The sequence below is a fragment of the Bombus impatiens genome, unplaced genomic scaffold (assembly GCF_000188095.3).
Source record: "Bombus impatiens unplaced genomic scaffold, BIMP_2.2 scf_1275, whole genome shotgun sequence".
NCBI classification, from domain to species: Eukaryota; Metazoa; Arthropoda; class Insecta; order Hymenoptera; family Apidae; genus Bombus; species Bombus impatiens.
In genome coordinates this window covers 1,147,689-1,175,079 of record NT_177694.1, presented here as the reverse complement: position 1 = coordinate 1,175,079, position 27,391 = coordinate 1,147,689, and the positions used below count along the sequence as shown (strand labels likewise).

The following is a 27,391-nucleotide window of genomic DNA, read 5'->3' as shown; positions in this document are numbered from 1 at the left end:
ACTCTATGTTTATTTTTAATCACAAAATCATAATTTTTATTGTATTATTTAATATATATAAATAGCACAAAATTATTCAAATTTAATATATATATTCAAGTTAATCGTTATAATATACATTTGTAATCATTAAAATTGCACATCGTTTTATAACCAATGCTTCCAATAAACAAGTTTTACATCAGATTAATTCTAATAAAAAATATTTGTGACTTGCACATAAATGACTTCTAACAAACCATAAGTCATGATAATACACTAGAATTAAACTTAATAAATACAAATATCTTTACAGTGTTATTAATGAAATATAAGAGAAGTAATGAAGTTTCTTAAGATAGATTTATTACCTAGTAAATACAATTGAATAAATTAGCTAAGAAAGATAGCCATTGATCGCTTTAAAAAAATCACTGCATTTTATTGCAACACTTCTCATGAAAAGATATCAGGAATAATACTTTTGGCCATGCGTAATAATGTACTTGAATTTAATGTTACAATTTTCTTGTATACAGAAAATGATATAACAAATTGTTACCAGCTTAAATCTATCGTTAACAACTGGTAATCTATACCATTTTATACCTAATCGTTCTTTATACAGGATGTTGATGTCACAATGGTAGACAAATGGATAATGCATTACGTATTATCGTGTGACTGTTTTATCCATGCTATTTAAATAGTGTGTTTAATTCAATTATATGCCTTTTCGAAAGTGTTTAATACGCATCGGTCATTACGAAAGGAATGAAATGCGTAAAAAAAAAATAAAATTCTATCAAATTATATGATTTTATATATGCATTCCAGGAAGAAACAATATATTAAAGATTTTAAAATCAAAAGTAAGATAAAAATATTAAAAATAGTTGAGGGACTTGAAAAAATTTGTTCAGAAACAGTACTTTGTATAATTTCTTTTTGTCTGTTGCGAATTGATAAAAAGTGATGTGCTGTAAATTTTACAATTATTCTTTTTTATCCTGACAATCCTCAGTTTTCATAAGTAAAAAATGAGTGTTCAGATAATAGATATAGTAAAAACTGCGTTCTGACACAAGAAATCTCTGATAATTTCAAAATTATGCTACAAAATTGATAAACATGACATATGACAAATTTTTTAGGCAGTTTTTGCTCGAATAGCAGCACGCTTTCCTGTGACGGCCTAAAATAAATAATTGGTTGTTAAGATAGTTATTAAAGAGTTAATATCAAGAAAATTATACTAATATTGAGAATAAAAATAATTACTTGGAAACCAGATTTTATGCTAGCTACTGAACATCTTGAGCCACAAGTTTCACACTGTAAGAAAAATAGTCGAGTATCTTTTTGAAGAATGGTATCTGGAGAACGACAGGTGTGGCAGGTAACATATTCTTTAATATATCTCCTGAGAACATTTTCTATTTGTTTCTGTTGGAAACGTCCCTTAATGATAAGTTGACTGTTTCCATCAACAGAACCACTAGTTCCTAATTCAGCAAGTAAAAAGTCCAGTAAGTGTTTTGGTTGCCTATGAAGTGTTTTACATATCTAGAATTAAAAAGTCATAAGATAAGTAATAATGAAAGGATTTACAGTTTGATAAATAAAATAAACAAGTATTATAATGCAACTGACCTCTGTAAAATTAGCAAAAGATGTCTTTTTGGTGCCTATACGTACTACTTGAGGAGGACGCATGACAAACTTCTGCTTTTTACCAGCAACCATATCAGGGTTCTTTTCTCTCATAATATTAAATACTCTTACCAGCAGTTCATCATATGTATAATCTCTATCTGAACCAACCCAACTGGTCTCCTCTATTGGTAAATATAGTACACATTTAATATTTGATTGAAAATTGATGAAGACAATAAAAAATTTAATAAATAAATCTATGTCTAATTTCATTAATTGTACTATTCTTTTTTTCTGCCTTTGATTTCTAAATGAAATTTATTTACATTTATATATATGTATATGTTTGCTTATTTGATCTAGTATTAACAAAATTAGACATGCGCATGTAAAAAATACGAACTACTGATCAATTATACAGCAGCAGATACATTCAGCTTTTAAAGGAAGAGAAAACATTATTTTAATAAATATAATTGACTCTCTATCATACTATAATTTACAGAAATAATGTTATCATAACTGAATAAAACTACCAAAATATTAGTTTAAGAGAAAACAAGTTGAAGGCATGATTCCTTGGGCACTTTGTTTCCTGTTATTTGCAATGTATATCGAAATATTCTTATTCAATGTTTAATATACATTAAATTTCTTATTATCAATATTCAATACAATTTTTTTTCAAATTGATTATTAATCAACTTTTATAAAATATAAAAGAAATCATTTTTTATGTTTTGCATTAAAATGAGATTTATGAAAGTGTAGATGATATATGTACTTGTGACTATTATATGTGATATATATATATGTATATATATATAGAAAACAGCAAACATATCCCTTACCATACTCTGCACTTCGCTCAGATTCAGTGCAGCATGTTAACAAATAATGAGTAACATAAACAACTAGTTACCCCAAACTATAATACTCTTGCAATATGTAATATTTACCATTTTCTTTATCTTCAATGTCCTTACGTTCTTCCTCAGCTACTAATTCATCAAGATCTTTTTTTTTCTTTTTCTTCTTTTTAGTTTTTGAGAAGTCCATATCTAAGTCAAAGGTATCATCCACAACAACTTCCTCTGTTTGTTGCTCAACAACATCCTTTTAAAAGTAAGTAAATATATAAACATATGAATAAGTAAATATAATATACTGTTAATGCATATAATAATTATATACAAAGTTATCCACCTCTTTCTTTGTATCAGGCAGAGCCGCATCAAGTTCATCTAAATTAAATGCTTTTTTCTTCTTCTTTTTTTTTCTTCCAAAATTTTCTAAATCCAATGCTTCATCATCCTCAGCTGGCGTAGGAGGTTCAGGCTCCTGATTTTCTTTATCACCGGTAGCTTCCATTGCATCGCCAGTATTACCACCTTCATTAAATGCAGCATCAAGATCAAAAGTAGTTTTCTTCTTCTTCTTCTTCTTTTTCAAAGTAGGATCGAATACCTAAGAATTTTTTTAATTCTTCAATAAATCTTTAAATATTATGTGGAATTCTATTTATATACCATATTTATAGAACACTGTAGTTTTATTAACACAACAAAATGATTATTATTTCAAACAAAAATATATTTTCATATAAAAATTTGATAAAGTTGTTTAAATATATCGCATTAACCGTGCTTCGAAATATTTTATAGATTAAATATTATATTACAATAATTTAGAAGTATTAATGATCATAAAATATTACAGTATATTGCATTATAAACATCGAATATGTTATAGCAACCAGGCTAATGGAATATGTGTCAAGAGATATTACACTAATGATAGATGTACATTCTTTCGAATACTATCCACATGGTTTTGAGGTTGGAATCTATAAAGTAGCATTATCTTTATTTTATACAAGTTTCGTTACAAAATGTTCATATATATGGGAACAAATTTCAGTTTTTTATTCATAGGTTTTAGCATATTTTCAAAAAATCAGAAAGTATGTCAAGATGATCATGCTCCCATGCTTTTCCAATACGATACAAACTCATCCTAAAGATATTTCTTTTATATGATTACATACCGAGTCTTCTTCAGTCATTTTGAAAGTTGCTTTAAACACTTTGGCGTTCTCGATGAAACTTATTAATTTCCTTGGCCTTTAAATACAGATCGGCACCTTCATCACGCGGGTCTCAATCCTCTGGTACTACTTATACAGTGCATTCACGTCTTATTAACGAATATTGCATCAGAAATCCGACTTTTAAGAGCAAAGTATGATTCACACTTCTAAATGCTTGCTGAACTACCAATTCATCCTGCACTTTAACAAACTTTTCTATTGGTCGACTTTATAGCATTGAGAGAATATACCAATGAGAGAAGACAGCATAAGATACAATTTTATACACACTACATATGTATCTCATCATTATATAAAATGAAGAAATACAATAATACAAACTACATGAATAAAAAAGAAATACATGAATAAAAATTTTTTAATTCTTCGCAACCAATAGGCGATAATAATAATTTGTTTACTAATTTTAATATCATTTTTTACAGGGCCCAAGTAGATAAAGAAGTAGATAACAGATGAAATATAATTGAAGTTTTCAGTAAAGATAAAATAACAGTTTGTGATATTATTTGAATGCATTCGATTTATCCATGTGTTCTGTACTTACTTTATAACATTGCACTTGGCAACTCATGTATATATACATAAACAATATAGGTATAGATATAGTCAAAGTACAGGTTATGGATCGGATGGTAGCGATTCAGTAGTTTCAGTCGCGTTACGTTTCAGCCTGTATTGCAATATTTAACCACCAGTGATCACTAGTTTAAATGTTATAATGAGTTTCAAGTCAATTTTTTTTTATTGTAATTAAATTCACTGAAAGTGTACTATATGTCGAGACTCTGACAAGCTGAAAATTCCGCAACATATAAAAACCTACATACTGCCGGTATTCTTATAACTTATAGTAGTATCGAACAAAGGATACGCATATATATACATTGAATGTTTCATTTAATCCCACAATGTTGAAGGAAACGTTTCGTTGCAACGATAAATCGAGGAAATATCATGCCTGTATAAACAAAATATCATGTCGAGTCTCGATTGTCAATGTACTCCAGGAAAATTAATATGACCGATGTTAAAAGTCACAAGAGGAAAGTTCAATGTGAAAGGTTGTTTGTGCGTAAAACAATCTTTTTACCTAATCGAAAAAGTGATGTAAAAAGTCTCATGCCAGTGATGAATAGAATAGTGATAGCTGTAGTGAAAAATCTTGAAACGGGTCTTGCGTCATAACTTGCATGTCAACCATCTAAATAATCAAAAGTACGTATTATATTTCACTATTAACATTTTTCAATGATCCTTATTATTATTCGATTTGTTCATAATACGTATTTCACGTAATAACATATATCTTACATATTGTGGATTTGTATATATTCTGTCACTTATACATTCTAAAATATGTAGGTATTGATGAATGATACTCCTGATTTACAATTTACAAGGTGATACTGCAATGCGAATTTTATTAGGAATATAAATTAGTTATAGGATGATTTAAAACCCTGACAAAGGATACTATAGATAGGTGTTCAATTCCATTATTTATATCCTTCTGTAACTTCATTAAAAATAGTCAATAATTGCTCTATTTGTTAATTGTTTTTATCCTTAATATATACTATCATGGGTGAAATTTCATTTCATGTGAATCTTGTTTTAATATTATCGTTCAATGAGAAGCTACCATTCGTTTGATATTAAATAATAATAAAATATTTAATTACGTTTAATTGTTTGACTTTATTGGTCTTTAAAATAAAACAAATCTTTTGTGCTGATATCTCAACTTAAAATTAAGGAATCAAACTAATACTTTGAAATATTAATAAAGCTATATAAATCATTTTGTCAAATACATAAACAATTTTTGCGATATTTTGTATACATAATATCTTAAACATATATAGCATAAATATAAATAGTACATTTAATTAAATTATTTCGCAGAACTTTTATTTTATCGATCGTATTTGTATGTAAAATATTGATTAATACTAGGACTACTAGAGTAGTCAAAATTATCAATTCCTAGTTTGTCACAGAAATTTATATATTGATAAAGATTTTTACGGTCTCTTAAGAAATTATTTGATATAAAAATGGCATATTCTAAGAAAAAGCAGAAATATACATGTAGTTTTTTTATGCATTTAGTCTTAAACTTGTATATATAGTAATGCATGAGTGGATCGCATGTAATTTGTAACTAGTAATTTGAAAGTACTATATACACATCTGTGTGTAAAATTTATTGAAACGGTTCGGTAATGTAATCTTAAATGATACGAAAATCAATTGGCAATTAAGTACATATCAAGTTTATACATATGTATCGAAGAGTTTAAAAATAAGGTCAAGAAAAAAGAAGATTAGATCGAACTATTATCTGGAATTATTCATGTCAATGTCATTTTTTAATTCAATTTGTCAAGGATGAATTTTTTACGGAAATGTTGCGCAATGATTTTGATCAGTAAAATGGGCGTATGCGATGCATATTGCGATATTGCATATTGACAATCATTAAGCTATCCTGTACAATGTTACAATGGGCGATTTACGCGAACTGACATTCTAAGTTCTAACGAAAGAAACATCTGAAAGTCGAAATACACTTATAAGAATATTTCATTAATTTGGACAATACCACGTATATGTTGCGATATGTTGCGATATGTGATCATATAGGTATCTTCATACGTCTTATATTGTTCAGAAAATTCGTAGCGGATGTTAAGAAAAATCTAACTACAATTATACTTTTTACCATCTATTACATCACGAATATTTTCGGTAATCAATTTCTTCAAATACAAACTTCTTTTACAAACTTCTAGAGTATTTAATATTTTGCTTATTGATATTCTTTGAATAAGTTTTGTAAAGATCACTAAAAATAATACACAATAAGATTATACTACATATGTATGTATGTATATTTGGCGAATAAAACAGATACAGATGAATATTTCAGCTACGATTCAACATTTTTTGGATATGTATATATTCAATATTATCTCGGTGAAAAATATTAATCTGTTCTTTTAACGAATTTTCCATGTTTCTCTTTGATTCTTCTCAGTATCAAATTAAGAGAAATATTTGTACGGGACGTTCTATTATTTGATAAATATTTTTCTAATATTTATTACCTAATATTCAATATATCTAATAGTAAAATCGCACGCTCCTATCATTAAAAATATAATCTTTGCAAATCGTAGTGTTACAAAGATGTCGCACTGCACTGTGTTCACGATACATTATAGCTTCACGAGTATGTCGTCACTGCATGCGTGATGACAACTGGTCGTAAATGTTTATCTGCTTCTATATAGCTCTTGAGAACAGAAAGATATTTAATCAGTTCTGTTCTCACATAATTTGAAGAACGTATTCGAGTCGGGTCCATGGTTGTGATTAAAGTGAGTTTTAATTGATTCGAAAAATTGTGAAGCTATGTACTTATGAACAATTCATATTTAATTTGACTAAAAAAGACGAAGAAAGTATTCTAACAAAAATAATTTTATGTATATTTGGACTTAAAAGATAGTAATAAAATATCAATGCGCAATTCTTCTGTAGTTGAATTTTGTGTTGTAAGTGCCGCATTATTTAATTATTAATGTTAACACATATCAATTTTAGATGAAATATATATTTTTTAATTTATACTTAATATTACACTTAATAATTAATATATAATATATATTTTATGTATAATTAAAATTTTTTATTTATATTTGATCCTTACATACACATATATGTTATGATTCTCATTAATTTTTTTAATGATTTTGTCCTTGAACATGTCCTTAATCTTTAAGTAACTTTATGATTATCATCATTGTTTTACGCTGTTCTTATCAAAATTATTAATATGTATATCGTGCAAAACAACGATAATTCGAACTTAGCGCCCATACAGTCGTGTGAATGTAGTATTCGAGTACATGGTATTCAAATGTCCACTGTGTAACAATAGTGTATACTGCTATTATCTGATTGTTATATTAATAACAGCTGCTCATATTTATTATTATCATAAAGAGAAGCTGAGTATTTACATCAAATTAACGCAACTGATAAAACGATTATCTACTAACGCAATGGATCTAGGTTTAAATCTTAAACTCGTGGATGAACTTTGATCGCGTGTCCGAATCGCTTTCCTCCTTTTTTTGAATTGTAAAATTATATAAGCATATCTAACGGCAGATTCTTTGGTGAAATTACAGAAAAATGACGACGCACAAAGGGATTTCCACGTCGTGTGAGGACGGTCTCGATGTCTCCGATAATGAGAAAAAAGCGAACGAGAATAAAGAAGAGGAGACACCGATAAAAAGGTCGAGGTGCAAACTCGACGCGAACGGTCGATTAAACCTTAAAGATATTCTACTGTCTTTCAATGGACCGATTAGCCAAGAGCAAGCATGGGCCTTGTGTTATCAAACCGCCAAGAGTTTGTCACGTTTGTCAGAAAACAATTTCTACGAACTTTCGGAGTTATCACAGATCGTCCTTCACAAGGATGGCGATGTTTGGCTTGGCGATCTAATCGGTGAGCTGATATAATCATTTGGTTTCTTCAAAGAAACACTCAACTATCTTTTATCGTGGAATATCTTATCGATGTATTGTTTTGTAATCAGTAACAGAACAGATATAGAATGATGATACGATATATATGTACATATACATATATATATGTAAATTAATTCAAATCGATAAAAATGATAGTAAACATGGAATGCATTATATAGTAATTCTTCGTACAATATGTTGTTTAATATATATATAATATAATATATAGTTGTATAATATATATATTACACGCGTCAATTATAATATAATAATTATTGCCTAATAATTGTGCTTCTACTGATTATTGTACGGCCACATCGTAGGAAAGGGTTGCACCAACGTTCACTGTATTGCCGAATGTAGTTGCAATATAGTCATCGCACTATATGTCTATGTATAATTATTGTATAGTTGGCATATTTTACGATTTATAGTATAAATATCATACAATTATTATATAGTCATGTGCTATAAATTATAATATGATATATGTATATAGTATGGTATGTGGTATATAATCTTCTGTTATACATATAGCATTCTTTTGTACAGTTATGTGTTTAGTAATATATTTAAGTACAATATGTATCTATAGATATTAGTTATGTTAATGTAATATAATATTTTAGTATATATTATAATATACCAGTAGACGGTAAGTAATTGTATAGTAAATTATACAGTATACGTTTACAAAGGCTTATAATTCAAAATATTTCAAATGTTACATAATTTCTAACATTCGTTTGTAAATCAAGTGCAAAATTTACGAATGACTCAGGGTGTTTGTATCGTAAGCTTGTAGGCTGATTAGCAATATTAATTAATTGTGTCTGTGAGCAGTTTTCTCGATAAGACTATTAATATACGTGATCGCAAAAAAGAGACGATCGAAAGTTATTGAACTTCGTATGGAAATAATCAATCATCGTTTCTGATCATGTACAAAGCATTTTATAATTTTAGAATCCACTTTTTTTTTTTTATCTATTTCCTGATGTGTTTGTTACAGAATCGGAAAAACCACGCGTATCCGAGAAAAAGGTAAGCAATTTTAAATATTATTTTTTAATGAAAAAGCTATGATATTTTATATTATTTCGTTAATATGAAATATATATATAATATATATAAAATAAAAGTATATTTTGATTTTTTGCAGGCAATGTTCTCACTAGGCATGATGATATTCAAAACGCTTGATTTCGGCCTAGATGAACAAGAAGAAAGGCCTTTATCACCGGATTTAGAAGCCCTTATAACATTAATGACAAGCGCCGATCAAGGTACAATTAATTTATAAAAAATAAAATTCAGTAAAAACATACACAGGAGTCATGTAAAATTAATTATCTTTCTTGTTGCACAGAAATTGAAGGAGAAACGGAAGAACGTCCGCAGGAAACAGACGACGAGGGTATTGAACGTGATTCCAGTGATGCCGATGTAGATGAATTTTCATCGCAAAAAAGTAACGATATGTATGAGGAAAGATCATCGGTGTATTCATTAAAAAATGTAATGCAAGTAAGTAAAATAAGCAAATATATTTTTTATTTACTTTATCACATATGCAAATAATACATATGATATGAAGATAATATAAACAAAAATTCGAAATTTGTATAATGAACTCTATGAAAATATATAAATAAATGTATATATAGTTATGTACCAGGCATATGCAAACTTCTATGGAATCTGCTGAAATTCATTATAAGGCTGTAATACGGGCTTTGGTAGCAGAGGCTTTGGAACTGTCGCACTTTTTGGATACAGTAGCGGCTGATAAAGTACATGCTAGTCAAAGGGAATCTGTTACTGATGTCAATAAGCAAACCTCGATGTCTGTTCAAAACCTTGATACGTTAGATTTTATTGATTGGGTAAGATTTCACAATGGATCAACCAAGAAAAATATATTATATGATTCATGTTGCGAGCTTATGTAAATGTAGCATTGTTTCTTGTTTTACGAAATTGAGATAGAGTGTTTCGAAATACGAATATTACGTGTTAAAATTTCACGTGAATTAAACGTGTTCACGTAGTCTGTAAAAATATTTTTGTTGTACTGTAATACAGAAACATCTTGTTAATAATATCTATGTATATCGTATATCAAGTTTGTTCGATATTTCTTGATATTTTCTTAATAAGAATGAGTAAATTTCAAAATATAATAAAATAATGAAATAGTCGCATTTGAATTGTGTTATAAAACCACGCATAAATACGTGCTATAACTCGCGTAAAATAGAACAGTTGACATTGCTGTGTCGCATAAAGTTATTTGTCACTTTGCAGAGATAAGATATTTGCGATTTATTGACTTGACTCTCTATCGTTATAGACTGACATTAGGATTTGGAGGGCTATACAAGTACGTGATTGTTAATAATACTTGCGCATGTGAAAGCGATATGTTAGAGCGATATGTTATGTACTTAATTATTGAGCATGTAGCATGATTAGTCTCACTATTATCAAGCATTGTTTTCTACATAGTTAGAACAATATTATCAGTCATTATACTTTAAATGCATGTGCTGATTTGATTTCAAATTTATCTATGCAAAATATTTCAAAAGTTAGTCAATTTTTATGTTTCTAGTCTATTTTACAAATTCAAGTATTTAATGGCTTTTTGAATACTCTGTGTTATATAAGTAGCATTGGTAACATATAATATATTTATAAGTAAAAACAACAAAAAGGTACTTAGTAAAATTTAGAAAAAATGTTCATCTAATATATATGTATGTTCTCTTTTTAAAGCTTCAATTGCATTTACGAGATCGGAAGAATTAAAATAACTATTTTAATAGGCAAGATTTTGGGTGCAAGTTATCCAGGAATTAAGGAAAGGTGTAAAGCTAAAAAAAGTGGAAGCTAATTTGGGTTCAAAGAATACTACACGTGGACGTGGAAAGGGAGCTGAGTTTGAATTAACTCCGTATGAAATTTTGATGGACGACATACGAAAAAGGAGGTATCGTTTGAGGAAGACACCATCCCCTACGCCACATTTGCGAAAAGACGCGCATGCTGTTATTCTTGAATTTATTCGGAGTAGACCGCCTTTAAAAAAGGTAACATGCTATTGAAAACGATGCTTTATTCAGACTTCATTAGATTCCTTCATGAGATTCCAATATAAGAATGGTAAAAATTGCAGTTTTTTAAAGTTTTACTAGATTTTAGAGACATAATTTTATACAGGCATCTGAAAGACAGCTACCACCCTTGCAAAAGGAATGGACTCTCCGAGAATTACTTATGGAAAGTATAAAGAAGCCGCCAAATTTAAGGTCGTCGCGCAATAGATACGTTCCTAAGACCGAAAGAATATCTCTTCAGAGTGGTAAGTTGTATTTCATATTTACATACACAACGATAACTTTGTGCATGTCATACTGCTTTATAAAATATATTTCCTCTGTTCGTGTACAATTATATAATAAATTCATGAAACCAACGCATTCAGTTCATATTTCGTACACCAATAATGGCGACATTACATATCAATCAATCGTACTGGTTATCGGTTTTTGTGGTACCTCAATAAATCTTCGCTGAACTATAAAATGAGCGAAAATTTCAAAATGTGTAGTGATATATTTCTTCTGCCTAGAATGACGATTAAAACTAAGAACCACAATACATATGTGAGCTATATTTTATTCTGTGTCTTCTTTCAATTTCTAAACAAAACTTTTAACTTCATTCCTCGTATAGAAAATAGATAATAGTATGTAGTGTTTGAAGTAAACAACTTTCGTATTCCTATAGAAGCATGCATAAAGAGAAGAGATATATGCTTATATATCGATCATAAGCAGAAACATTTTAACCGAGATGCATCAATACCGTTGCATCCGTATGCTTGGAATTTTATGGACCAACATGGTGTGCATACACAGCCACGCGTTGCACACGTGCGATTGCATTTTTATAGAAATATATTCAACCGAGAATACACATGCGCGAGGAGATGAGCGCGAGCGCAGTGCCCATACAGGGTCGCACATCTCTCAGCCTTAACATACTCTTGCGGGATAGGATTTGACAATTGCACCGCAGTGCGGCCAGGGCAGTGGTATCTGTGTCTTCATTTTTTTTCCAATAATAATAATCATAATAATAGCAAGAATAATGATAATCATTTAATGTTCGTATCCCAATTCTTGAGAGTAGAATTTGACAACTCGAACGCAGTGCGACCAGTACAGTGGTATCTGTGTCTTCACATTTTTCCAATAATAATAATAATACAAACAATAATGATAATCATTTAATGCTCGTATCCCAACGATATTTTGATATTTCGATATATGTATTATTAAATATTCTCTAAATTAAACACATTGGCTACTTTGCAATAAAGAGACCAGTGTAATGATTTTGGTCAACAGAATATTAGGAAGATAATAATTTTCGTGTTTAGTCATTGTCCGTTGGGGGTGGTACGAATCGTGACGAATATTTTTTATCGCGATAAAGAAGGGTCGATCTGTATGAATCATGATTGGCGACGGTAGGCCGGCTTAAAGCATCGCAAGCCCCAGACCGTTCGTGCGATCAATAACCGAAAGCGCACAAGAGGGCGAGAGCTGACGTCGCCCGAAACGTCATCGTACAACGCGACCGCTAAATCTTCGCTTGATTTCTCGCGTGTCGCTCGCTCGTACCGTTGGCCTCGCTTATTCGTTTCTTCGCTTCAACCGCGTTTCCTTGTTTCTCGTTCTGTCTCGTTCGCGCGTTTCCGGGGAAAAAGTAAAAGGTGCAGCTCGAGCGTGAAATTCAATCGGGTTGCGTCTAAACGTGTACGAGTAAGTCAAGTGCAAAGGAGGATAGGCACACTAACGAGCACGTGTGCTTGATGTACAGTCCCTACCAGTGGATCTGCAAGCATCACGGTGGGCCAAGGATTTGACAGGATGGATAAAACGAACAGATGAACAAGGAGAACAGCTTGGACGCTGGTAATCCAATATTTCTGATTGTTTATCGAACGAAGAGAAACAATGGATTTATGAGATCTTAACTGGAACGTTTCAAATTGATGAACGTCTTGATTCACAGGCTGTGAGATCGTCAAGTCGAGCCAAAAGATTGTAGAAGAATCAACAGAACTAGTAACTTCCGGTTGGACGTCGCGATCGTCGCAAGTAGAGCCATTGTAAAGAATTATGTTGACACGCAGTATGTTCGGTTTAAATGTGCACAGCCATTTTGTTACTAAACTGTTTAACATGCAAAACACGTTTAAAATCGTTAATAATTCTTCTGGAGTGAATACTTCGTTTAATTCTGCAATCCTTTTAATCCTGTACTGGGGAAAAATAAGTAAAGGTAGAAAAAAGTATAATTTTAACGATATAATCTCCACTTTAAACAAATTTAAACCTGCGTCTAAATAATCTTGGCCTTTCTATATTAAAAGACTATCAGAAAGTATAAATAAAAAGAAAGCATCAGCTGTTAGAAATAGTAGACAAAAACGAAGGAAAACATCGAGGAATGTAGTATTCCACTCTAATATTCTAGAATTCAAATCATGATACTTTGTTTGACGTGGGATTGTTTGGATCATTGTTTATGTTGAAACATTAAAACACTGATTGCCATACGTGAGACAGGCCAGAATGAGGAAGATTAAACCGGACATACTGTATATATTAGCAGAAGAAAAGAGTAAATATAGAAAAGGGGAATAATATTACCGATCGTAGGCGGTGAGTCCCGCATGATAGTCCTGGGTGAAGTTCCACCGTCGCAACCGGAGCAGGAACAGGAACCCGCGCAGGATGTGGCGGCACAGTGGTTGCAGGCAGAGAATCAGACGAATGCCGCGGTCACGACAACAGTTGGCTCGGTTACGACCAACGTACCGACTACCGCGAGTCGGAACAGAACGAACGTACCACCGGTTCCGCAGCCGAGGCAGAGAATCGGCAAGCCAGAAATTAGGGTTCCGGGAAACAGGAATCGTAAGTCGCGTAGAAGGCGCATTACGGTCGCAGGTAATCATACCATTCATCTTTTTTTCGGCCAGTAACATAACAACGGGTAATATATATAGAAATGTTTTTGGGCTGCAGACGATGAATTCATTTTAGCTATATTTCAATTGATGCAACAGCTACTTAAAACAAATTTCACGGATTGTTAGCCTGATTGCGTTTTGCATAATAACTTGCATAATATCATAATACTTGAAATGTAGCGATCAGAATTTATTACGAACATTGATCTGAGTTTTATTGAATTATAGGAGCATTAGTTATTTCTGATACTGAAAGATCTAAGATATTTTTCTCTTTTATAAATATTTCTATGTAATTTTAATGAGTGTATTTATAATCTTATGCGTCCGCGCAGGAGGCAATTATGTATGTATTTAGGATTTACTGAGGTACCACAACTTTGTGAATATTTAACCATATTTTTTTTGTACAATTTTACGGTCACGTGTCATGTTCATTAGTCATCAACATACACGCAACTATTCTTCCGATAACAATGATTGATGTATATTTTGGGATCCATCTCTATGAACGACGTTTTTTAGATCAAATCCAAAGTACCGCTGATATCAAGGATAGTGAATCACCTACAGTACCGAAACCTCCTCGAAGGGATTTGGACAACACGAATTCTACGACAAATAAAAGAAAAGTAATACCTGTAGATTTTGATTTAAAGGTAGATTATAATTCTTCATTTCTTGTATCTTCGTTTCGAATTCTTTTTACTTAAGTTAGTATATATTTTGAAAATAGCTCGATGCGGAAGACGAAGATGATGACGAAGATTACAACGATGAATTGGCAGTAACAAGATTTGAAGAAGAGGATGAAGGATCAAATTACTGGCAACTAAAAGAAGATTACACATTTGTAGATAGGGGTAATGCTCGCAGTAGGCATAAAGATCAAAGGGATGACGACGAAGCTAGTTCTGCTAATCCTTGGCGAAAAACTGGTGGTTTACGTTTGACGAGGAATGAATATCATCGATTTTGTGATGCGCAACTTGAATGTAATTATCGTAATTATTATGTGTTTTAATTCATAATGAATGAAACCGGATATTGGAAAATATATATATTCAAAAATAATTACTTTTAGCATATGATCTCGCAACACAGTGTCCATCTAGAAGAGCGTCGGCTCGAAAACACGCAGCAAGACGTAGTATAGCACTTACAGCGTTAACTGGTACCACGTCTCTTCCTCACTCAAGGCCACAGAGTCGTACTCAATGTACAGGTACAACAGAATCATCGTTAAGTCAAGGTCCGAGTCCCAATATCAGCGTAAACCCTAGTCCGAGTTTGAGTCCTCAGCCGAGAGCAAGACAACCACGACGATCGCAAACCATTGTCGAAGGTACAAAGGATAGAGAAGATCAAAATGAAGACTGGCAAGATGATAAAGGACAGGTATTATGTTACAGAAATCAGTCTACTATTGGAACAATATATTTCAAGAATAGAGAAACCGTCGTTTATATAAAATACATTTTAGAAATTTTACTGAACGTAAATTGTTTAATAACAAATACATTTTTTTTTTGTAGAAGCCTACATTGGGTGACATGTTCCTGGATGAAAGACTTTCTTTAACCCTAGAAGAGATTGTGCATATTCGTAGTGTATTAACTAAAGCAGAACTGGAATCTCTGCCCGTAGAAGGTCGCGTAAAGGAAGATGTAGAAAAGAGGCGCGTTTGTTTCCTTTGCCTAAAAACTAGGTTCGGACTGTTAGGACCATGGGGGCAACGTTGTCGCTTATGTGAGAGGACAGTATGTGTAAAATGTTATTCCAAAGTAAGTTACCGAGATTTTTGTTAATTTAGCCTTAATTAATAAATTTCGATTAAAATATTACTCTTGTTATAGATGCGAATTCCAACAGAACATTTCGCTCACGTTCCGGTAGTTTTATTATCCCCTGGTCTTCTTCTTTCTCCATCATCTTCAGAGCCAGATACTAGCAAAAGTTCATGGCTAAGAGGCACTGGCGCAGCTGGATCTGCACCGGCATCACCGGCTTCTAGACGCAAGGATTCATCATTGAAAAGTGTGACACCTTCATCTACGCCTACTACTACACCTGTTTTGATACTTACACCGACTTCCACACCGCCTTCCCATGCTCGTCGCGAAACAGAGAATCAAGATAAAAGGTTTACTTTTTACTTGCGGTTTTTACTTTAAAAATGTTTGCTCTTTATGTTAACATTAGAGATACCTATTTTTTTATAATTTGCTATTTTCCATAACAAAATTTGATCATACAGGAGTTATAAAAGCACTGGCAGTCCAGCCAATGTGCCATCACTGAAGGCATTCTCCAGTTTCACTAGTCAAAGCTCGGAACAACGATTGGCCGCGGAAAGATTGAGAGGCGTCTCTATGGTAGTCTGTCATGACTGCCGCATTATGGTGATACAGATAATTAAGAGTTCAAGAACAACACGAGCTACGATACGTAACAATGTCATTTCGCGACTTACTTTGAACCTTTCGCCAGCCTATGTTTGAATTTTCTCTGAAAAAACGAAGTTCCATGCACGAGATTTCTGTTGGATACAATGGCGCATCTCATTTTCTATTTAACTAATGCGTAACATGCTATTTATGCCAATAAGTGAGGCACGTAGATTAGATTTCTTCTTCTTGTACCGGTGTCTTCTTGTGCTCCTTATGCCATTAATCTCCTATGAATAGTCATGGATATCTCTAAAAAAGCGAGCCCATCAGATGCTACATATTGTGATTGCATTACACGAGATTGAGTACTCAGTACTGTATTGGTTCTAAAATTTATCATTTGATAGTGATGGAATTATTCTATTATTGTCATGTAACTTTGTTTCGAGAAATGAAGTTCTTTCTAAATAAGTTTGTTCACTTTTTTATGTAGGAACATATTAAACAAAGTAAGTGATTATTTATACAAACTGATTACAAATTTTGTTTAGAGTCTACAAAGTACGATTTTTTTAATTAAAGTATACAAAGGAAATTAAATCTATGATATATTTGAGCATGAATGGTGGAATTTAAAGGATGAGTCTAGTACGAAATCGGCACAGAGTGGCATTTAATATAGTCTACGTACCTACATTCAGGCTTACATCTAAGTAGATCGTTAATGCATGCAAATTTGAAAATGATATGATTAGAGTCAAGTATTTAATTACGACGGCTAAGGTTCCGTTTGGTTTTCAATAACGGTGAACTATTTTTCGCTTCCCATTTCAATAATTACTAATAATAATAACTGTATTAATAAAAAAAGATAACAAGCTATTGTGCGATTGCATTGCGCATTATGTGCGTTCTCAGTTCATAAAAACTGAGAATCCATGTTTAACCCGATCAGTTATCTCGGGATTTTGAGAATGTGTACATATATGTTCCTTTTGCTCCCACATTGTTGTGAACATTAAATCTAAAAATAATATCACATTTACCGTAAAATTTAGTTGAGAGAAAGAAAATTATCATAAGCGAAAATCAGCGAAGAAAAAGTAAAAATGTTGAGATATTAAATGTAATCTACGTATATGTGCCAGAAACATTGTTTCACGCAATAGTGATCGAATTATAATTAATTCTGATCTATCAAGCTGTGCGATAGTTTCGATTATGCGGCTACTAATTCGAATCATTGAAAAATTCTAATTTTCTTCATTATTCGATTCGCTAATGTATTCATGTAACAAATAGTTCTTGCGCGATTATAGATTTTATATTTCGTATATTGATGATGATTGTGTTTGAAATTCCAAGTGTCTTTACTTTTGTCAGTAATTTTTGTTAATAATCTAATTAAGGCGAGAGGTACGCATACATAAGCACACACATATTATAAACTAGCGAGAGAATCAAATACTCTGACAACCCCGAAGGAAAAGAATGTTATTTTTTTGCGTCCGCGTGACATTAGTTTATTTTAAGAGAATATATTTAATTCGTAGAGTGAGTCAAAGTCGGAGCACAATTGTACTATAAATCCGTTTTAATGGAATTCATTAATTTAAATTCTTTTGTATGATGTTTGTGATATTAATTTATTGCTTTCTATGTCTACTATTTATTATATTTATTTAATTCTGCGAATTAATTAATAGCTGTGTTCCTTTATAATTGTATATATAATTATACACCTATATGTTATATATTTCATATGAACATGCTGTGCAATTTTCATATTTTGTTGCATATTATTATTCATTGAAATATTTTTTTATTTATATTATTTATATTTATATTATTATTGGTATCAAAACTATGAAGTTTATATTTTCGTTTGCGTTTTAATCTCACGTAAATTAATTATATTGCGACACAAGTTAATAAGCGGAGAAGAGGAAATGAATTTAAAAAATAAAAGAAGAAAATAGTGGCTCTTGTTACGGCCACGTTTATAGAAAATTAGTACAATTAAGTGGCTGTTCGCTTGCACTGGTTAAAGGTGTGCTATTAACGAGGAAATGTACAAATGTAAACCTATGATGGTTCAGAGTACAAACAAAGAATGCGAATTGCACTATGACGATTAAAATGCTGGTATAACGTCTGGCACCGGGTTATATACATAAAAACAGCGTGGTTATAAATTTATTCATACGTGTAAAGTGCATTGGTGGATTTTACAAACGGGTGAATTAGTTTGATTGAGGATGAAGTTTATTTATTTTTTTAATCACACAAGTACTTAGATTTCCCAATAATTTCCAAGCAAAAATCAAAATAAATATAGTTCGTATAGTACTTCAAGAAAAGCAATGTACAATAAACAGATTTTTTCGAAAACCATGTAAAAAAACACCACGACACTTTATGAACAATACGAACATAAAATTCTATTTGTAGAAAATTATTACAATAAAACTAAGCTGAGAAAAACTGCTAAATAACAGAGTCACAATGGTATGACATTATAAGACATAAACGACTTACGTGATGGCAATTGAAAAAGATCGTTTATTATATTAATTTATTGTTTTTTATGTACGATGTATATGTATACCTATAAATAATTAGAAATCTTGTTTTTATGATGAAAGCGACCAAAATACATTCTATTCCGATTCATTACTTAAACCGTTATCTTTCTGAACAAAAGCATTTCTCTTATTTTCTACTTTTATACCAACAATAAGAAATTTTTATTTACATAAATTATATATTACTGAAATATTTTTCATATATAACGACACACCTTGTAAAAAATATAATTTCTTTTAAATATTTTTTATTCGTATCATATATTAATTAATACTAAAATGTAAAATTTTTTAGTTAAAATGATATTTAAAAAATATAACGGAAATTATTGTATAGATGCTAATTCGTATAATAATATTAATATTTTGGCATTAATTCCTCAAATGATTAAGGTCCCTAAATATTTGAATTAATTATTTAGAATTTTTTCACACAAAAATTTTCGTTTGGAAATAAACAAAAGTTGGAACGTAAATAAATGAACCAGAAATATTAATGAAGAAAATCTAAAATATAGACAAAAGAGATCTAAACGTAAACGGTTTTTACTATCTTTACAATAAAATTTACCAAATCTTTTATGTTATCTTAAGACATCTATTTACATATTAATTGATGCAATATATGTTTATGCTTGTACATATGATACAGAAATAAGGTAATATATACATACGAGTAATACTGATCAATTACAAAGTTTACAATGAATTTATTTAAAAAAATGAAATTCGCGTTAAAAAATGAAATACAATATGGCGAAAATTCCAAGGAAAAATATCATCACAACCGTTGATTCTATTAATTGCTAGAAATGTAAAATCGTGCAATTATAAAATATCAAAACATTTGTTTAAAACATTAAAATGATTCAAATATATATGAATAAGATATTCCATGCACGATAATAATGTGTTAAAAGATAATACAAATTTTTTAGTATCCGTGCCAAATTTGAATGCCAAAACTTATATCTTAGAAATAACAGAATCCTTTATCTTCAGTATTATGTTGTAACTTCCGTGATGAACTTAAAAAGAAAAGATAAAAATAATCTCATGGTTTGAAAGGAATACTCTTTTATCTGACTTAATACTACTTTTTTAATTTCAGCATTCTTAAATATAGAATACCTTTGTACATACATGTTAAGTAGCTATTGCTGTTTCCGACAGGTAATGCGTTATCGTATAAAGTACGAATTCAGCGTACGTTGCATTGTGACGAAGTATACTTTGCAGATATTTGAAGATGGTTCTGGGTCTCGTAACCGCATCAGAAACTTAAAATTGCTCTGCTCCATCATACCGCTTAGGTGTTGTTTTCCCACAACGCTCACGATCGCCAAATCCGCACTTTAGTCATCACGTACACTGCGCATATTAAACGAATATGATTTTATTTACATTTGAGCGACAAATACACAATGGTTGTTCTATCGAATCGCAATAATACTACATACTCTTATCTATGATTTCAAAGAAACATATCAGTACGAAAATTTATCTTTATATACCTATATGATAAACACAATTTGTATGTTCGATCAAAGTCGATGACACATACTTTTTTTAGCGAAACATGAATCATGTTATTGTACTTATACACAGACGCAACGATCGTAAAATATTTGGCTACAATTGCATAAGAAAATAATATGATAGTAGCTCTTAATTTTTCGAAGATCTATTTCGTGGTAAAATAAGAATCATATTCCTCGTAAAGATTCAAAAACATATATAAAAACTTGGACATCTGTAAAATGCGAATTATGTACACAATGTAAAATGTTGGTTGTGGAACTATGGTTTTTACTTTTATGCGTTTTCTTGTTCCATACTTCGTTTCATGATATTTAATTTCATGTTAACGTGAAGCAAATAACATATCCGATATTTATTCTAGAAAATCGTTTACAACGAAGTAAGAGATAAAGCTAAAATATGTAAATTCTACCATTTATCTAATTAGATTTCATCACTGCAATAGATTAATAATATTAATCATCAATAGTTATCCTTAAACAACATTCCTGTACAAGATGTTCCATTATAGTAAGTGTCCCATGATGAATGAAAACTTTGTCCTTGCACTTAAAAAACTATGTTAACAGAAATGAGTACGAGAGAGCATATAAGAATAAGTTTCTGACTTTCTTTAATAAAAGTTGAGATCAGCATGTACAGGAATATCTTCTAGGTAATAAGAATAAACTCAAAGTTCTACTAATAAATAAATAGTACAGACGTATGTTGAAAAATGTGATGCTTACTGGAAGACGGTATTAGAGTCTGACTATAAGAGATTTATTTTTTTTCACTCTCTTTGATGAGAATTACAAGAATACAGTTGTAATATTTCAATCATTCAAATCATCAATTACACATTATATACAATCACCAATTAAAGACATAAAAACCAATCAAATTATTTTACAAAAAATTATTTTATTAAAATTTTGGCAAAAACCATTCATTGTCATGAAACAAATAAAATAAAATATATTAAAATACAGGACAACATAAAGAGAAGATTTTACGCACAAGCAACCGCCAATTAATACTGAAAAAATAATCACAGAGAATACAAAATTACAGATTCAGAAATGTTTGCAACTGTATTCATTGATTCTCTCTGCTACATGAATTACCACTTACATTAAAGTGCTGAACAACAAATTCGGTTGCCCGTACGAGGTCTTCCAGCTTTATTTTCAAATTCATGCAATATATCATTTTTGATAAAGACTCCATCCAAAATAATATGTTTATTCGTAATTTGATACTCAGCACTCTGCACGGCCTCTTTTTAATTTATACAGAAACAATTGTTAAACAATGATTAACGTATCAGACAGGTAGCACAGATACGTTGAGGCCCGATGCAGTCATCGTGACAAAAAGCGCCACACTGTCGACATATTACCATAGCACCTCGCATATTACATTCGCAGGGAGGTGGTGGATCTCCACCCATGATCATACCAGGTGCTCCGGGTTCGGCGCCACCGCCTCCTCTACCATCGGTGCCCCTTGCTTTCAACGTTACGGCCTGATGCGAACCTTCTCCTGCACTGGCTGGTCTACCACGTACTAGATGCACCCCGACTCCCATTCCCGCGATCTGAGGAGGTAGAGGTGGAGCAGAAGATGCTCTTGGTGCACTGTCTCCAACTCCTGTTCTCTGTACTAGTATATATTGACCTAATCCGCCTGTTGTAGTGGATCCTAATTGTGCTACGGTATTGCTTTCTGGAACCTAAAATGTTGTTTAACAATTAAACTTTTTAACAATTCTTTTTATTTTAAAGCAGTAATTTAAATTTATATCCTTCTCTTATAGGAGGTATAATTGCAATTGGTTGGTCACGAGTAAAAATATATGACGCCCAAGTATTTTTATTAATATATGTAATTTCTTTTATCCTTGTTCTATTTATTTTCAAACAAGAATCGTTCTGTAAAATAGATCACTTTGATATTTCATTTTGGTTGTTGCTCATTTTAAAAATATCGCGATATTGTTTCTACTACTTTTAGAAACTCAAAACTAGTAAGTAGATTTATTTATTTAGGTACCTGTATGATACAGTGATCATCACAAACCACCCGCAAGATTAGCACTGTACACACAGAAAAATATGAAATAATATATGATGCAATCTTGAGTTTCTACTTTATGTGTGAATATTCCAAACATAGATTGCAAGATTAAATAAACTTTTGAAACATTTAAATTATAATGATACCCCTAATATTTTTCTGTTCTATTTTATTTGTATTTATAAATAAGATTTTGTATTTCCTTTCAATATACTTAGGACCTAAATAAAACTAAATTAGACAAACAATGCACCCTTGTTTTCAGAATAAAATAGGAAAAAAATGTAACATGTAACATGCTACTATCATATAATTTCTACAAGAGGTATGTCATACCTCTGTGGAAGTAGCTTGGCGTGCTGTTGCAAACACGTGTCTTAACATAACTGCTTGCGTTTTATTTTGAGCTTGTTTATTTTGTATCGTCTGTGATGGTTTCTGAGTTTTGACAGTCGTAATTGTACGGCCACCAGATTTATTCGTCGTAAACGCTCCATCACCTCTGGCAAGTAAACTAGGCGGAGGTTTCAAATGAGCCTTCAATTGATCTCTATTTGGTGAACTTTGTATGACCTACAATAGCACAAATACATCTTATTTCACATAAAACAAAAATTAAATTCCAAACTCTTCTAACAAAAGTTGATTTGTTAAAATTACCGCTTGACATATTTGATAGCTGCGTTCTAAGTTAACTGCACCAGGAGGTTCTTTTGTAGTACTACGAGATCGACCTCCTCCTTGTTCTTTATTACTATTCCTGGAACCTCTTTGACTACCTTGATTATTAGAACGTGAAGATCTTGAGGATACAGCGACTGCCGTACCAGGATATTGTTGTTGCTGTATGGTTGCTACAACTTGTCGTGGTTGCGTAGGAGCCGACGCTTGATGTTGAATAACAATAGTATTTTGTGCACGATTTTGTGGTTGTACACCAATCGCGGCCGTTACGGTATTCGGAACTTGATTTTGAGTTACGGTGTTTCTAATATTCCGTGTGGTGCTATTTTGAGTATTTAATTGAACGACTTCTTCTTGCGTTCTCATTATATTCACTTGCGAGTTTGTATTCTGTTGATTCTGAATTTGAGCAGTAATTGGAGATGTGCTATTCAAAGTCGATGTAGTGTTTTGGTCAGAAAAGTTTGTTTGTACAAATCTGATGGACTGCAGTTGTGGAAAGGTAATAATAGGTGGGCTTTGAGACTGAAAATTCTTCATTATACAACTCGTTCCTGGTGTACCGATTGCGAGACCTTCTGACTGAAACGGAGTTCCCTGAACAACTGGTAGTTGAATACAGTTGACTGATTCTACATTAGAATCTGCATTAATAAATTGCTGTGGTGGGTTAGCTGAATCAGTCGAAGTAGGTGTCTCGTTGCATTCGTCCTGAGTGGTTACCGTAATGTTAGCGGCCACAGATCCATCAAGAGCTGCAGCTACTAGTGGCCATGGAACTTGAAGCTCTTCCTGAGTCTTCATAAAATAAAATTAACTTTTTTCAATATAAAGATACATTGTTGATGATTATACATTAAAAAAAAAGGAGATACGAAATTATTTGAAGTTTTTATCAGTACACTTACCCTGTTATTATTGTTAATATTATTAACTGTGGGGTCTACCGACCAACTACATTCTAACATTTCAGAACAAACGTAGTTATTTGCTTCTCGAAGAGCTTCATCTTCGTTTCCACTATTTACATCTTGCTGCTCTCTAGTAACTTCCGACTGCCCCGAGACCACTTGCGTTTCAGTTTCTTCGGCATTATTCGACCCCATTTCCATTCCATCAAGAATAGGGTATATTATTTCTTCAGAACATCCCGAAATCTCTTCGTACACTTCGCGCATTTCTCCCCTTACCTGAAAGAGGTGTATCATATTTGTTTTTTAACAGAACTTGATAATTTTATGTTGTAAATCTTTACAAACAGTATAAATTATCACCTCCAATTCGTGAATACGTTGCAACGTTTCACTGTCGATTTCCATTCCTTCAGGAATTTGCGATTCACCGTCCGTTGGATTCTCATGAGAAACCTGTGTTGCTTCAGTTTGATTGTTATTAATTAACGTAGAATCATCCATAACGATTTCGGTCGGTCTAACTTGCTCGTGCGATGGTGAAGTCTCGAGTATAGTTGTAGTCTCACAGTCAGACATTGGATAAATTTGTTCTTCCGACATTTGAGATATTTCCTGTTTCGAAATTTGCGGTACTTGATCTATGGAAGTTTGAGACGTACATTCTGTTGATAATTGGGACGATGTCTCCCTGGTTGTATGAGGGATTTGTTCTGTTTGTTCACTGGATCTTGGTGAAGTATTCTCTTCAGGTAAGAGTATTCTATTTTCCTCGGATACTTCGAGGATGTGGTTCTCCATTGATTGAAGATTCTTTTCATCTTGAGGTAAATGAATTTCTTCGTCATAATTCGTCGTGTTTGAAATACTTTCTTGACAAACCTGAGTTACTACTTCATTTTCTTCAATTATATCTTGTTTTTCTGGAAGATCAATAATTTTCTCGTCTTCCTCTAATTTATCCTGATGCATTTCAGTATCAGCTATCGTTTCTACAGAATTTATGTTTACAGATTCTATATGTTTTTCATCGATTAATGTATGCGTTGTTTCATTATATTCTGCTGGTAATAATTCTTGTATTTCTGTTGTTTCGTTCAATTCGTCTGAATTATTTATACTAGTTTCAACTTTACAATTATCTTCTTCGACTTTATCTTCAGACATAATAGGACAGGGAGTATCTGATACAGGTGTATCTACATTAGATTCTAAACGAAGTCTTAAACTTGAACGCGTTACAGCTCCGCCAGATCTTGTTTCAGTAATACAGTGAAGACCTGATCTAAGTTTAGGTTCACGTTTCTCACCCCATATGGGTTCAAAATGTTTAACTTTCCATGGATCCAATTTATTCTTATCTCTCTCTGCCTCCATCTTCAATCTTTGTTGATTCTCTGGAGTAAACTCTCCTTCTGCCAAACGTTTACGCCATTCTAAGCAAGCTCGTGCAAAGAATTCATTATTTAATCCAGATGTAGCAGCATCCTGGTAGCAACAGATAAAATAAAAAGTTTTATAAAACAGATATAATTTTAAATATTTCAAAAAAATAAATAAGTAAGATAATAAAGCATTAGAAGTTAAGCATTATTAATAAACACATTGTTAAAATTACCTGTCTATCTACAGCCGGTAAAAGTTGTGCAAGTTTCCTTTGATATAAAGGTGGTAAACCTTGAAAGGTATGCCTATTTAAAAGAGCACGTAAACTCGTACTTGCTAAGATACTTGCTGGAGACTCAAGATCTACAAGACCAGCCTCTAGTTGTGCAGTTGCTGATAATCGTTTTGTTGATCGTCTACGTCCAGATTTTAAACTAAATCCTGGCAAGCTTGCTAGGACTTCTCTCATTGTGGCAGCAGGCTCCTCGGTTGCTATATTTGAATAACGTTATACTAACATATATAACAATAAACTAGTAAATCAATGTATATTGAAATTATTAAAATGTTATATCATTTTATTTATTTATTTATTTAAGCTTATGTAAACATAAATTAATAAATATATCTGACTTACTAGTATTAATATGTTGTACATTATTAACAGGAGAAGGAGGATCATTCGGTGGAGGTGGAGGTAGTGGTTTAACGACAATCCTTGGAAGAGTACGAGAATTGCCAGCTGCAATTGTAGTATTTTTTCTACGCCTTTTAGCCTGCTGACGTAGTGCATGTTTAATAACTTTTTTACTGTGCACCATGCCAGAATAGCCAGAGCAACCTGGACTAGTTTCACACCCTTCACCTTTGGCAAGTTCTACATCTGTGTCCATGACAGTACCTATACTGTGAACATCGTTGATTGAAATGCCGGCTAATCGAACATGAACTCACAATAACACTGTGTTCGACCAAAAGCGGATTTTTCACGTTTTATTTCATATTGTAGGAAAAAATTAAAAAAAGCGATTACTCTGATTGGAGAGAAATAAACATTCTTTAGTAGTAGCGCCTTACTGACATTTCGATATAATCAAGGAAACTTGAACGATTTATACAGTATCGTTTAATCCGTGTCATTTAAAGATTTGTGCACGTAGAAAATTCGAATGAATTTACAAATTTCACAGCTTCTTAATCCATTGGCAAAATGCCACTCGGAAAAACTCGCAAAGTTCCGCTTCTATCGGCCATATTGTATTTACATATTTATACCATGAAAGCGCTATCGACATAGAGAGCGCTTCTTAGTTCCAGCAGGTTTCATAAATATCTGTCTATACGTCGTCTATACTAAATTTAATAAATACCACACAATTTTTTCTGATGAATCATAAATTTAAACTTTGACAGATTTTGAAAACACAAATATAAGTACAAGCAAAGTTATCATATGATACCTATATTTAACATGTATGGTTTAAAATAAA

The 27,391-nt window shown here is 31.7% G+C and overlaps 3 protein-coding genes and 1 long non-coding RNA gene across 15 annotated transcripts; 2 read left to right on the top strand and 2 right to left on the bottom strand.

Moving 5' to 3' along the window:
* Positions 1-323: 323 nt before the first annotated feature.
* On the bottom strand, positions 324-3,914 carry LOC100741877 (eukaryotic translation initiation factor 2 subunit 2). Of its 3 annotated transcripts, none has more exons than XM_024371316.2 (7): positions 3,683-3,914; positions 2,842-3,102; positions 2,595-2,751; positions 2,487-2,519; positions 1,633-1,817; positions 1,261-1,545; positions 324-1,174 (listed from the first exon to the last, which is right to left on the bottom strand). In XM_024371316.2, exons 1-7 carry the CDS (start codon positions 3,698-3,700, stop codon positions 1,130-1,132), a joined length of 984 nt encoding a protein of 327 aa, XP_024227084.1. In that variant the 5' UTR covers positions 3,701-3,914; the 3' UTR covers positions 324-1,129. The 3 variants fall into 3 exon arrangements, with proteins under 3 accessions (XP_024227084.1, XP_033179751.1, XP_003493705.1); XM_033323860.1 differs by having other exon boundaries at positions 2,487-2,492; positions 3,683-3,895; XM_003493657.4 differs by lacking the exon at positions 2,487-2,519 and having other exon boundaries at positions 3,683-3,893.
* Positions 3,915-4,316: 402 nt separating this feature from the next.
* Positions 4,317-18,352, top strand: LOC100741521 (protein spire). Of its 6 annotated transcripts, XM_033323858.1 has the most exons (16): positions 4,317-4,580; positions 4,666-4,809; positions 7,948-8,273; positions 9,309-9,340; positions 9,459-9,582; positions 9,666-9,823; positions 9,964-10,182; positions 10,650-10,679; positions 11,125-11,388; positions 11,519-11,660; positions 14,871-15,004; positions 15,082-15,340; positions 15,430-15,743; positions 15,881-16,129; positions 16,202-16,488; positions 16,603-18,352. In XM_033323858.1, exons 2-16 carry the CDS (start codon positions 4,745-4,747, stop codon positions 16,844-16,846), a joined length of 2,847 nt encoding a protein of 948 aa, XP_033179749.1. In that variant the 5' UTR covers positions 4,317-4,580; positions 4,666-4,744; the 3' UTR covers positions 16,847-18,352. The 6 variants fall into 6 exon arrangements, with proteins under 6 accessions (XP_033179749.1, XP_033179748.1, XP_033179750.1 ...); XM_033323857.1 differs by having other exon boundaries at positions 4,317-4,809; XM_012392000.3 differs by having other exon boundaries at positions 4,318-4,963.
* Positions 14,210-14,790, top strand: LOC117152372. The gene is made up of 2 exons (XR_004462736.1): positions 14,210-14,322; positions 14,681-14,790. It is a non-coding gene; the product is annotated as an uncharacterized LOC117152372 (long non-coding RNA).
* A 2,049-nt stretch (positions 18,353-20,401) lies between the features above and the next one.
* Positions 20,402-27,179, bottom strand: LOC100741402 (polycomb protein Asx). Of its 5 annotated transcripts, none has more exons than XM_024371304.2 (8): positions 26,526-27,178; positions 26,134-26,389; positions 24,879-26,003; positions 24,513-24,794; positions 23,581-24,402; positions 23,257-23,493; positions 22,303-22,576; positions 20,402-20,691 (listed from the first exon to the last, which is right to left on the bottom strand). In XM_024371304.2, exons 1-8 carry the CDS (start codon positions 26,792-26,794, stop codon positions 20,654-20,656), a joined length of 3,303 nt encoding a protein of 1,100 aa, XP_024227072.1. In that variant the 5' UTR covers positions 26,795-27,178; the 3' UTR covers positions 20,402-20,653. The 5 variants fall into 5 exon arrangements, 4 of the variants coding, with proteins under 4 accessions (XP_024227072.1, XP_024227070.1, XP_024227071.1 ...); XR_002947710.2 differs by having other exon boundaries at positions 20,404-20,691; positions 20,781-22,576; XM_024371305.2 differs by lacking the exon at positions 20,402-20,691 and adding an exon at positions 22,897-22,940 and having other exon boundaries at positions 22,478-22,576; positions 26,526-27,179.
* Positions 27,180-27,391: the final 212 nt, after the last annotated feature.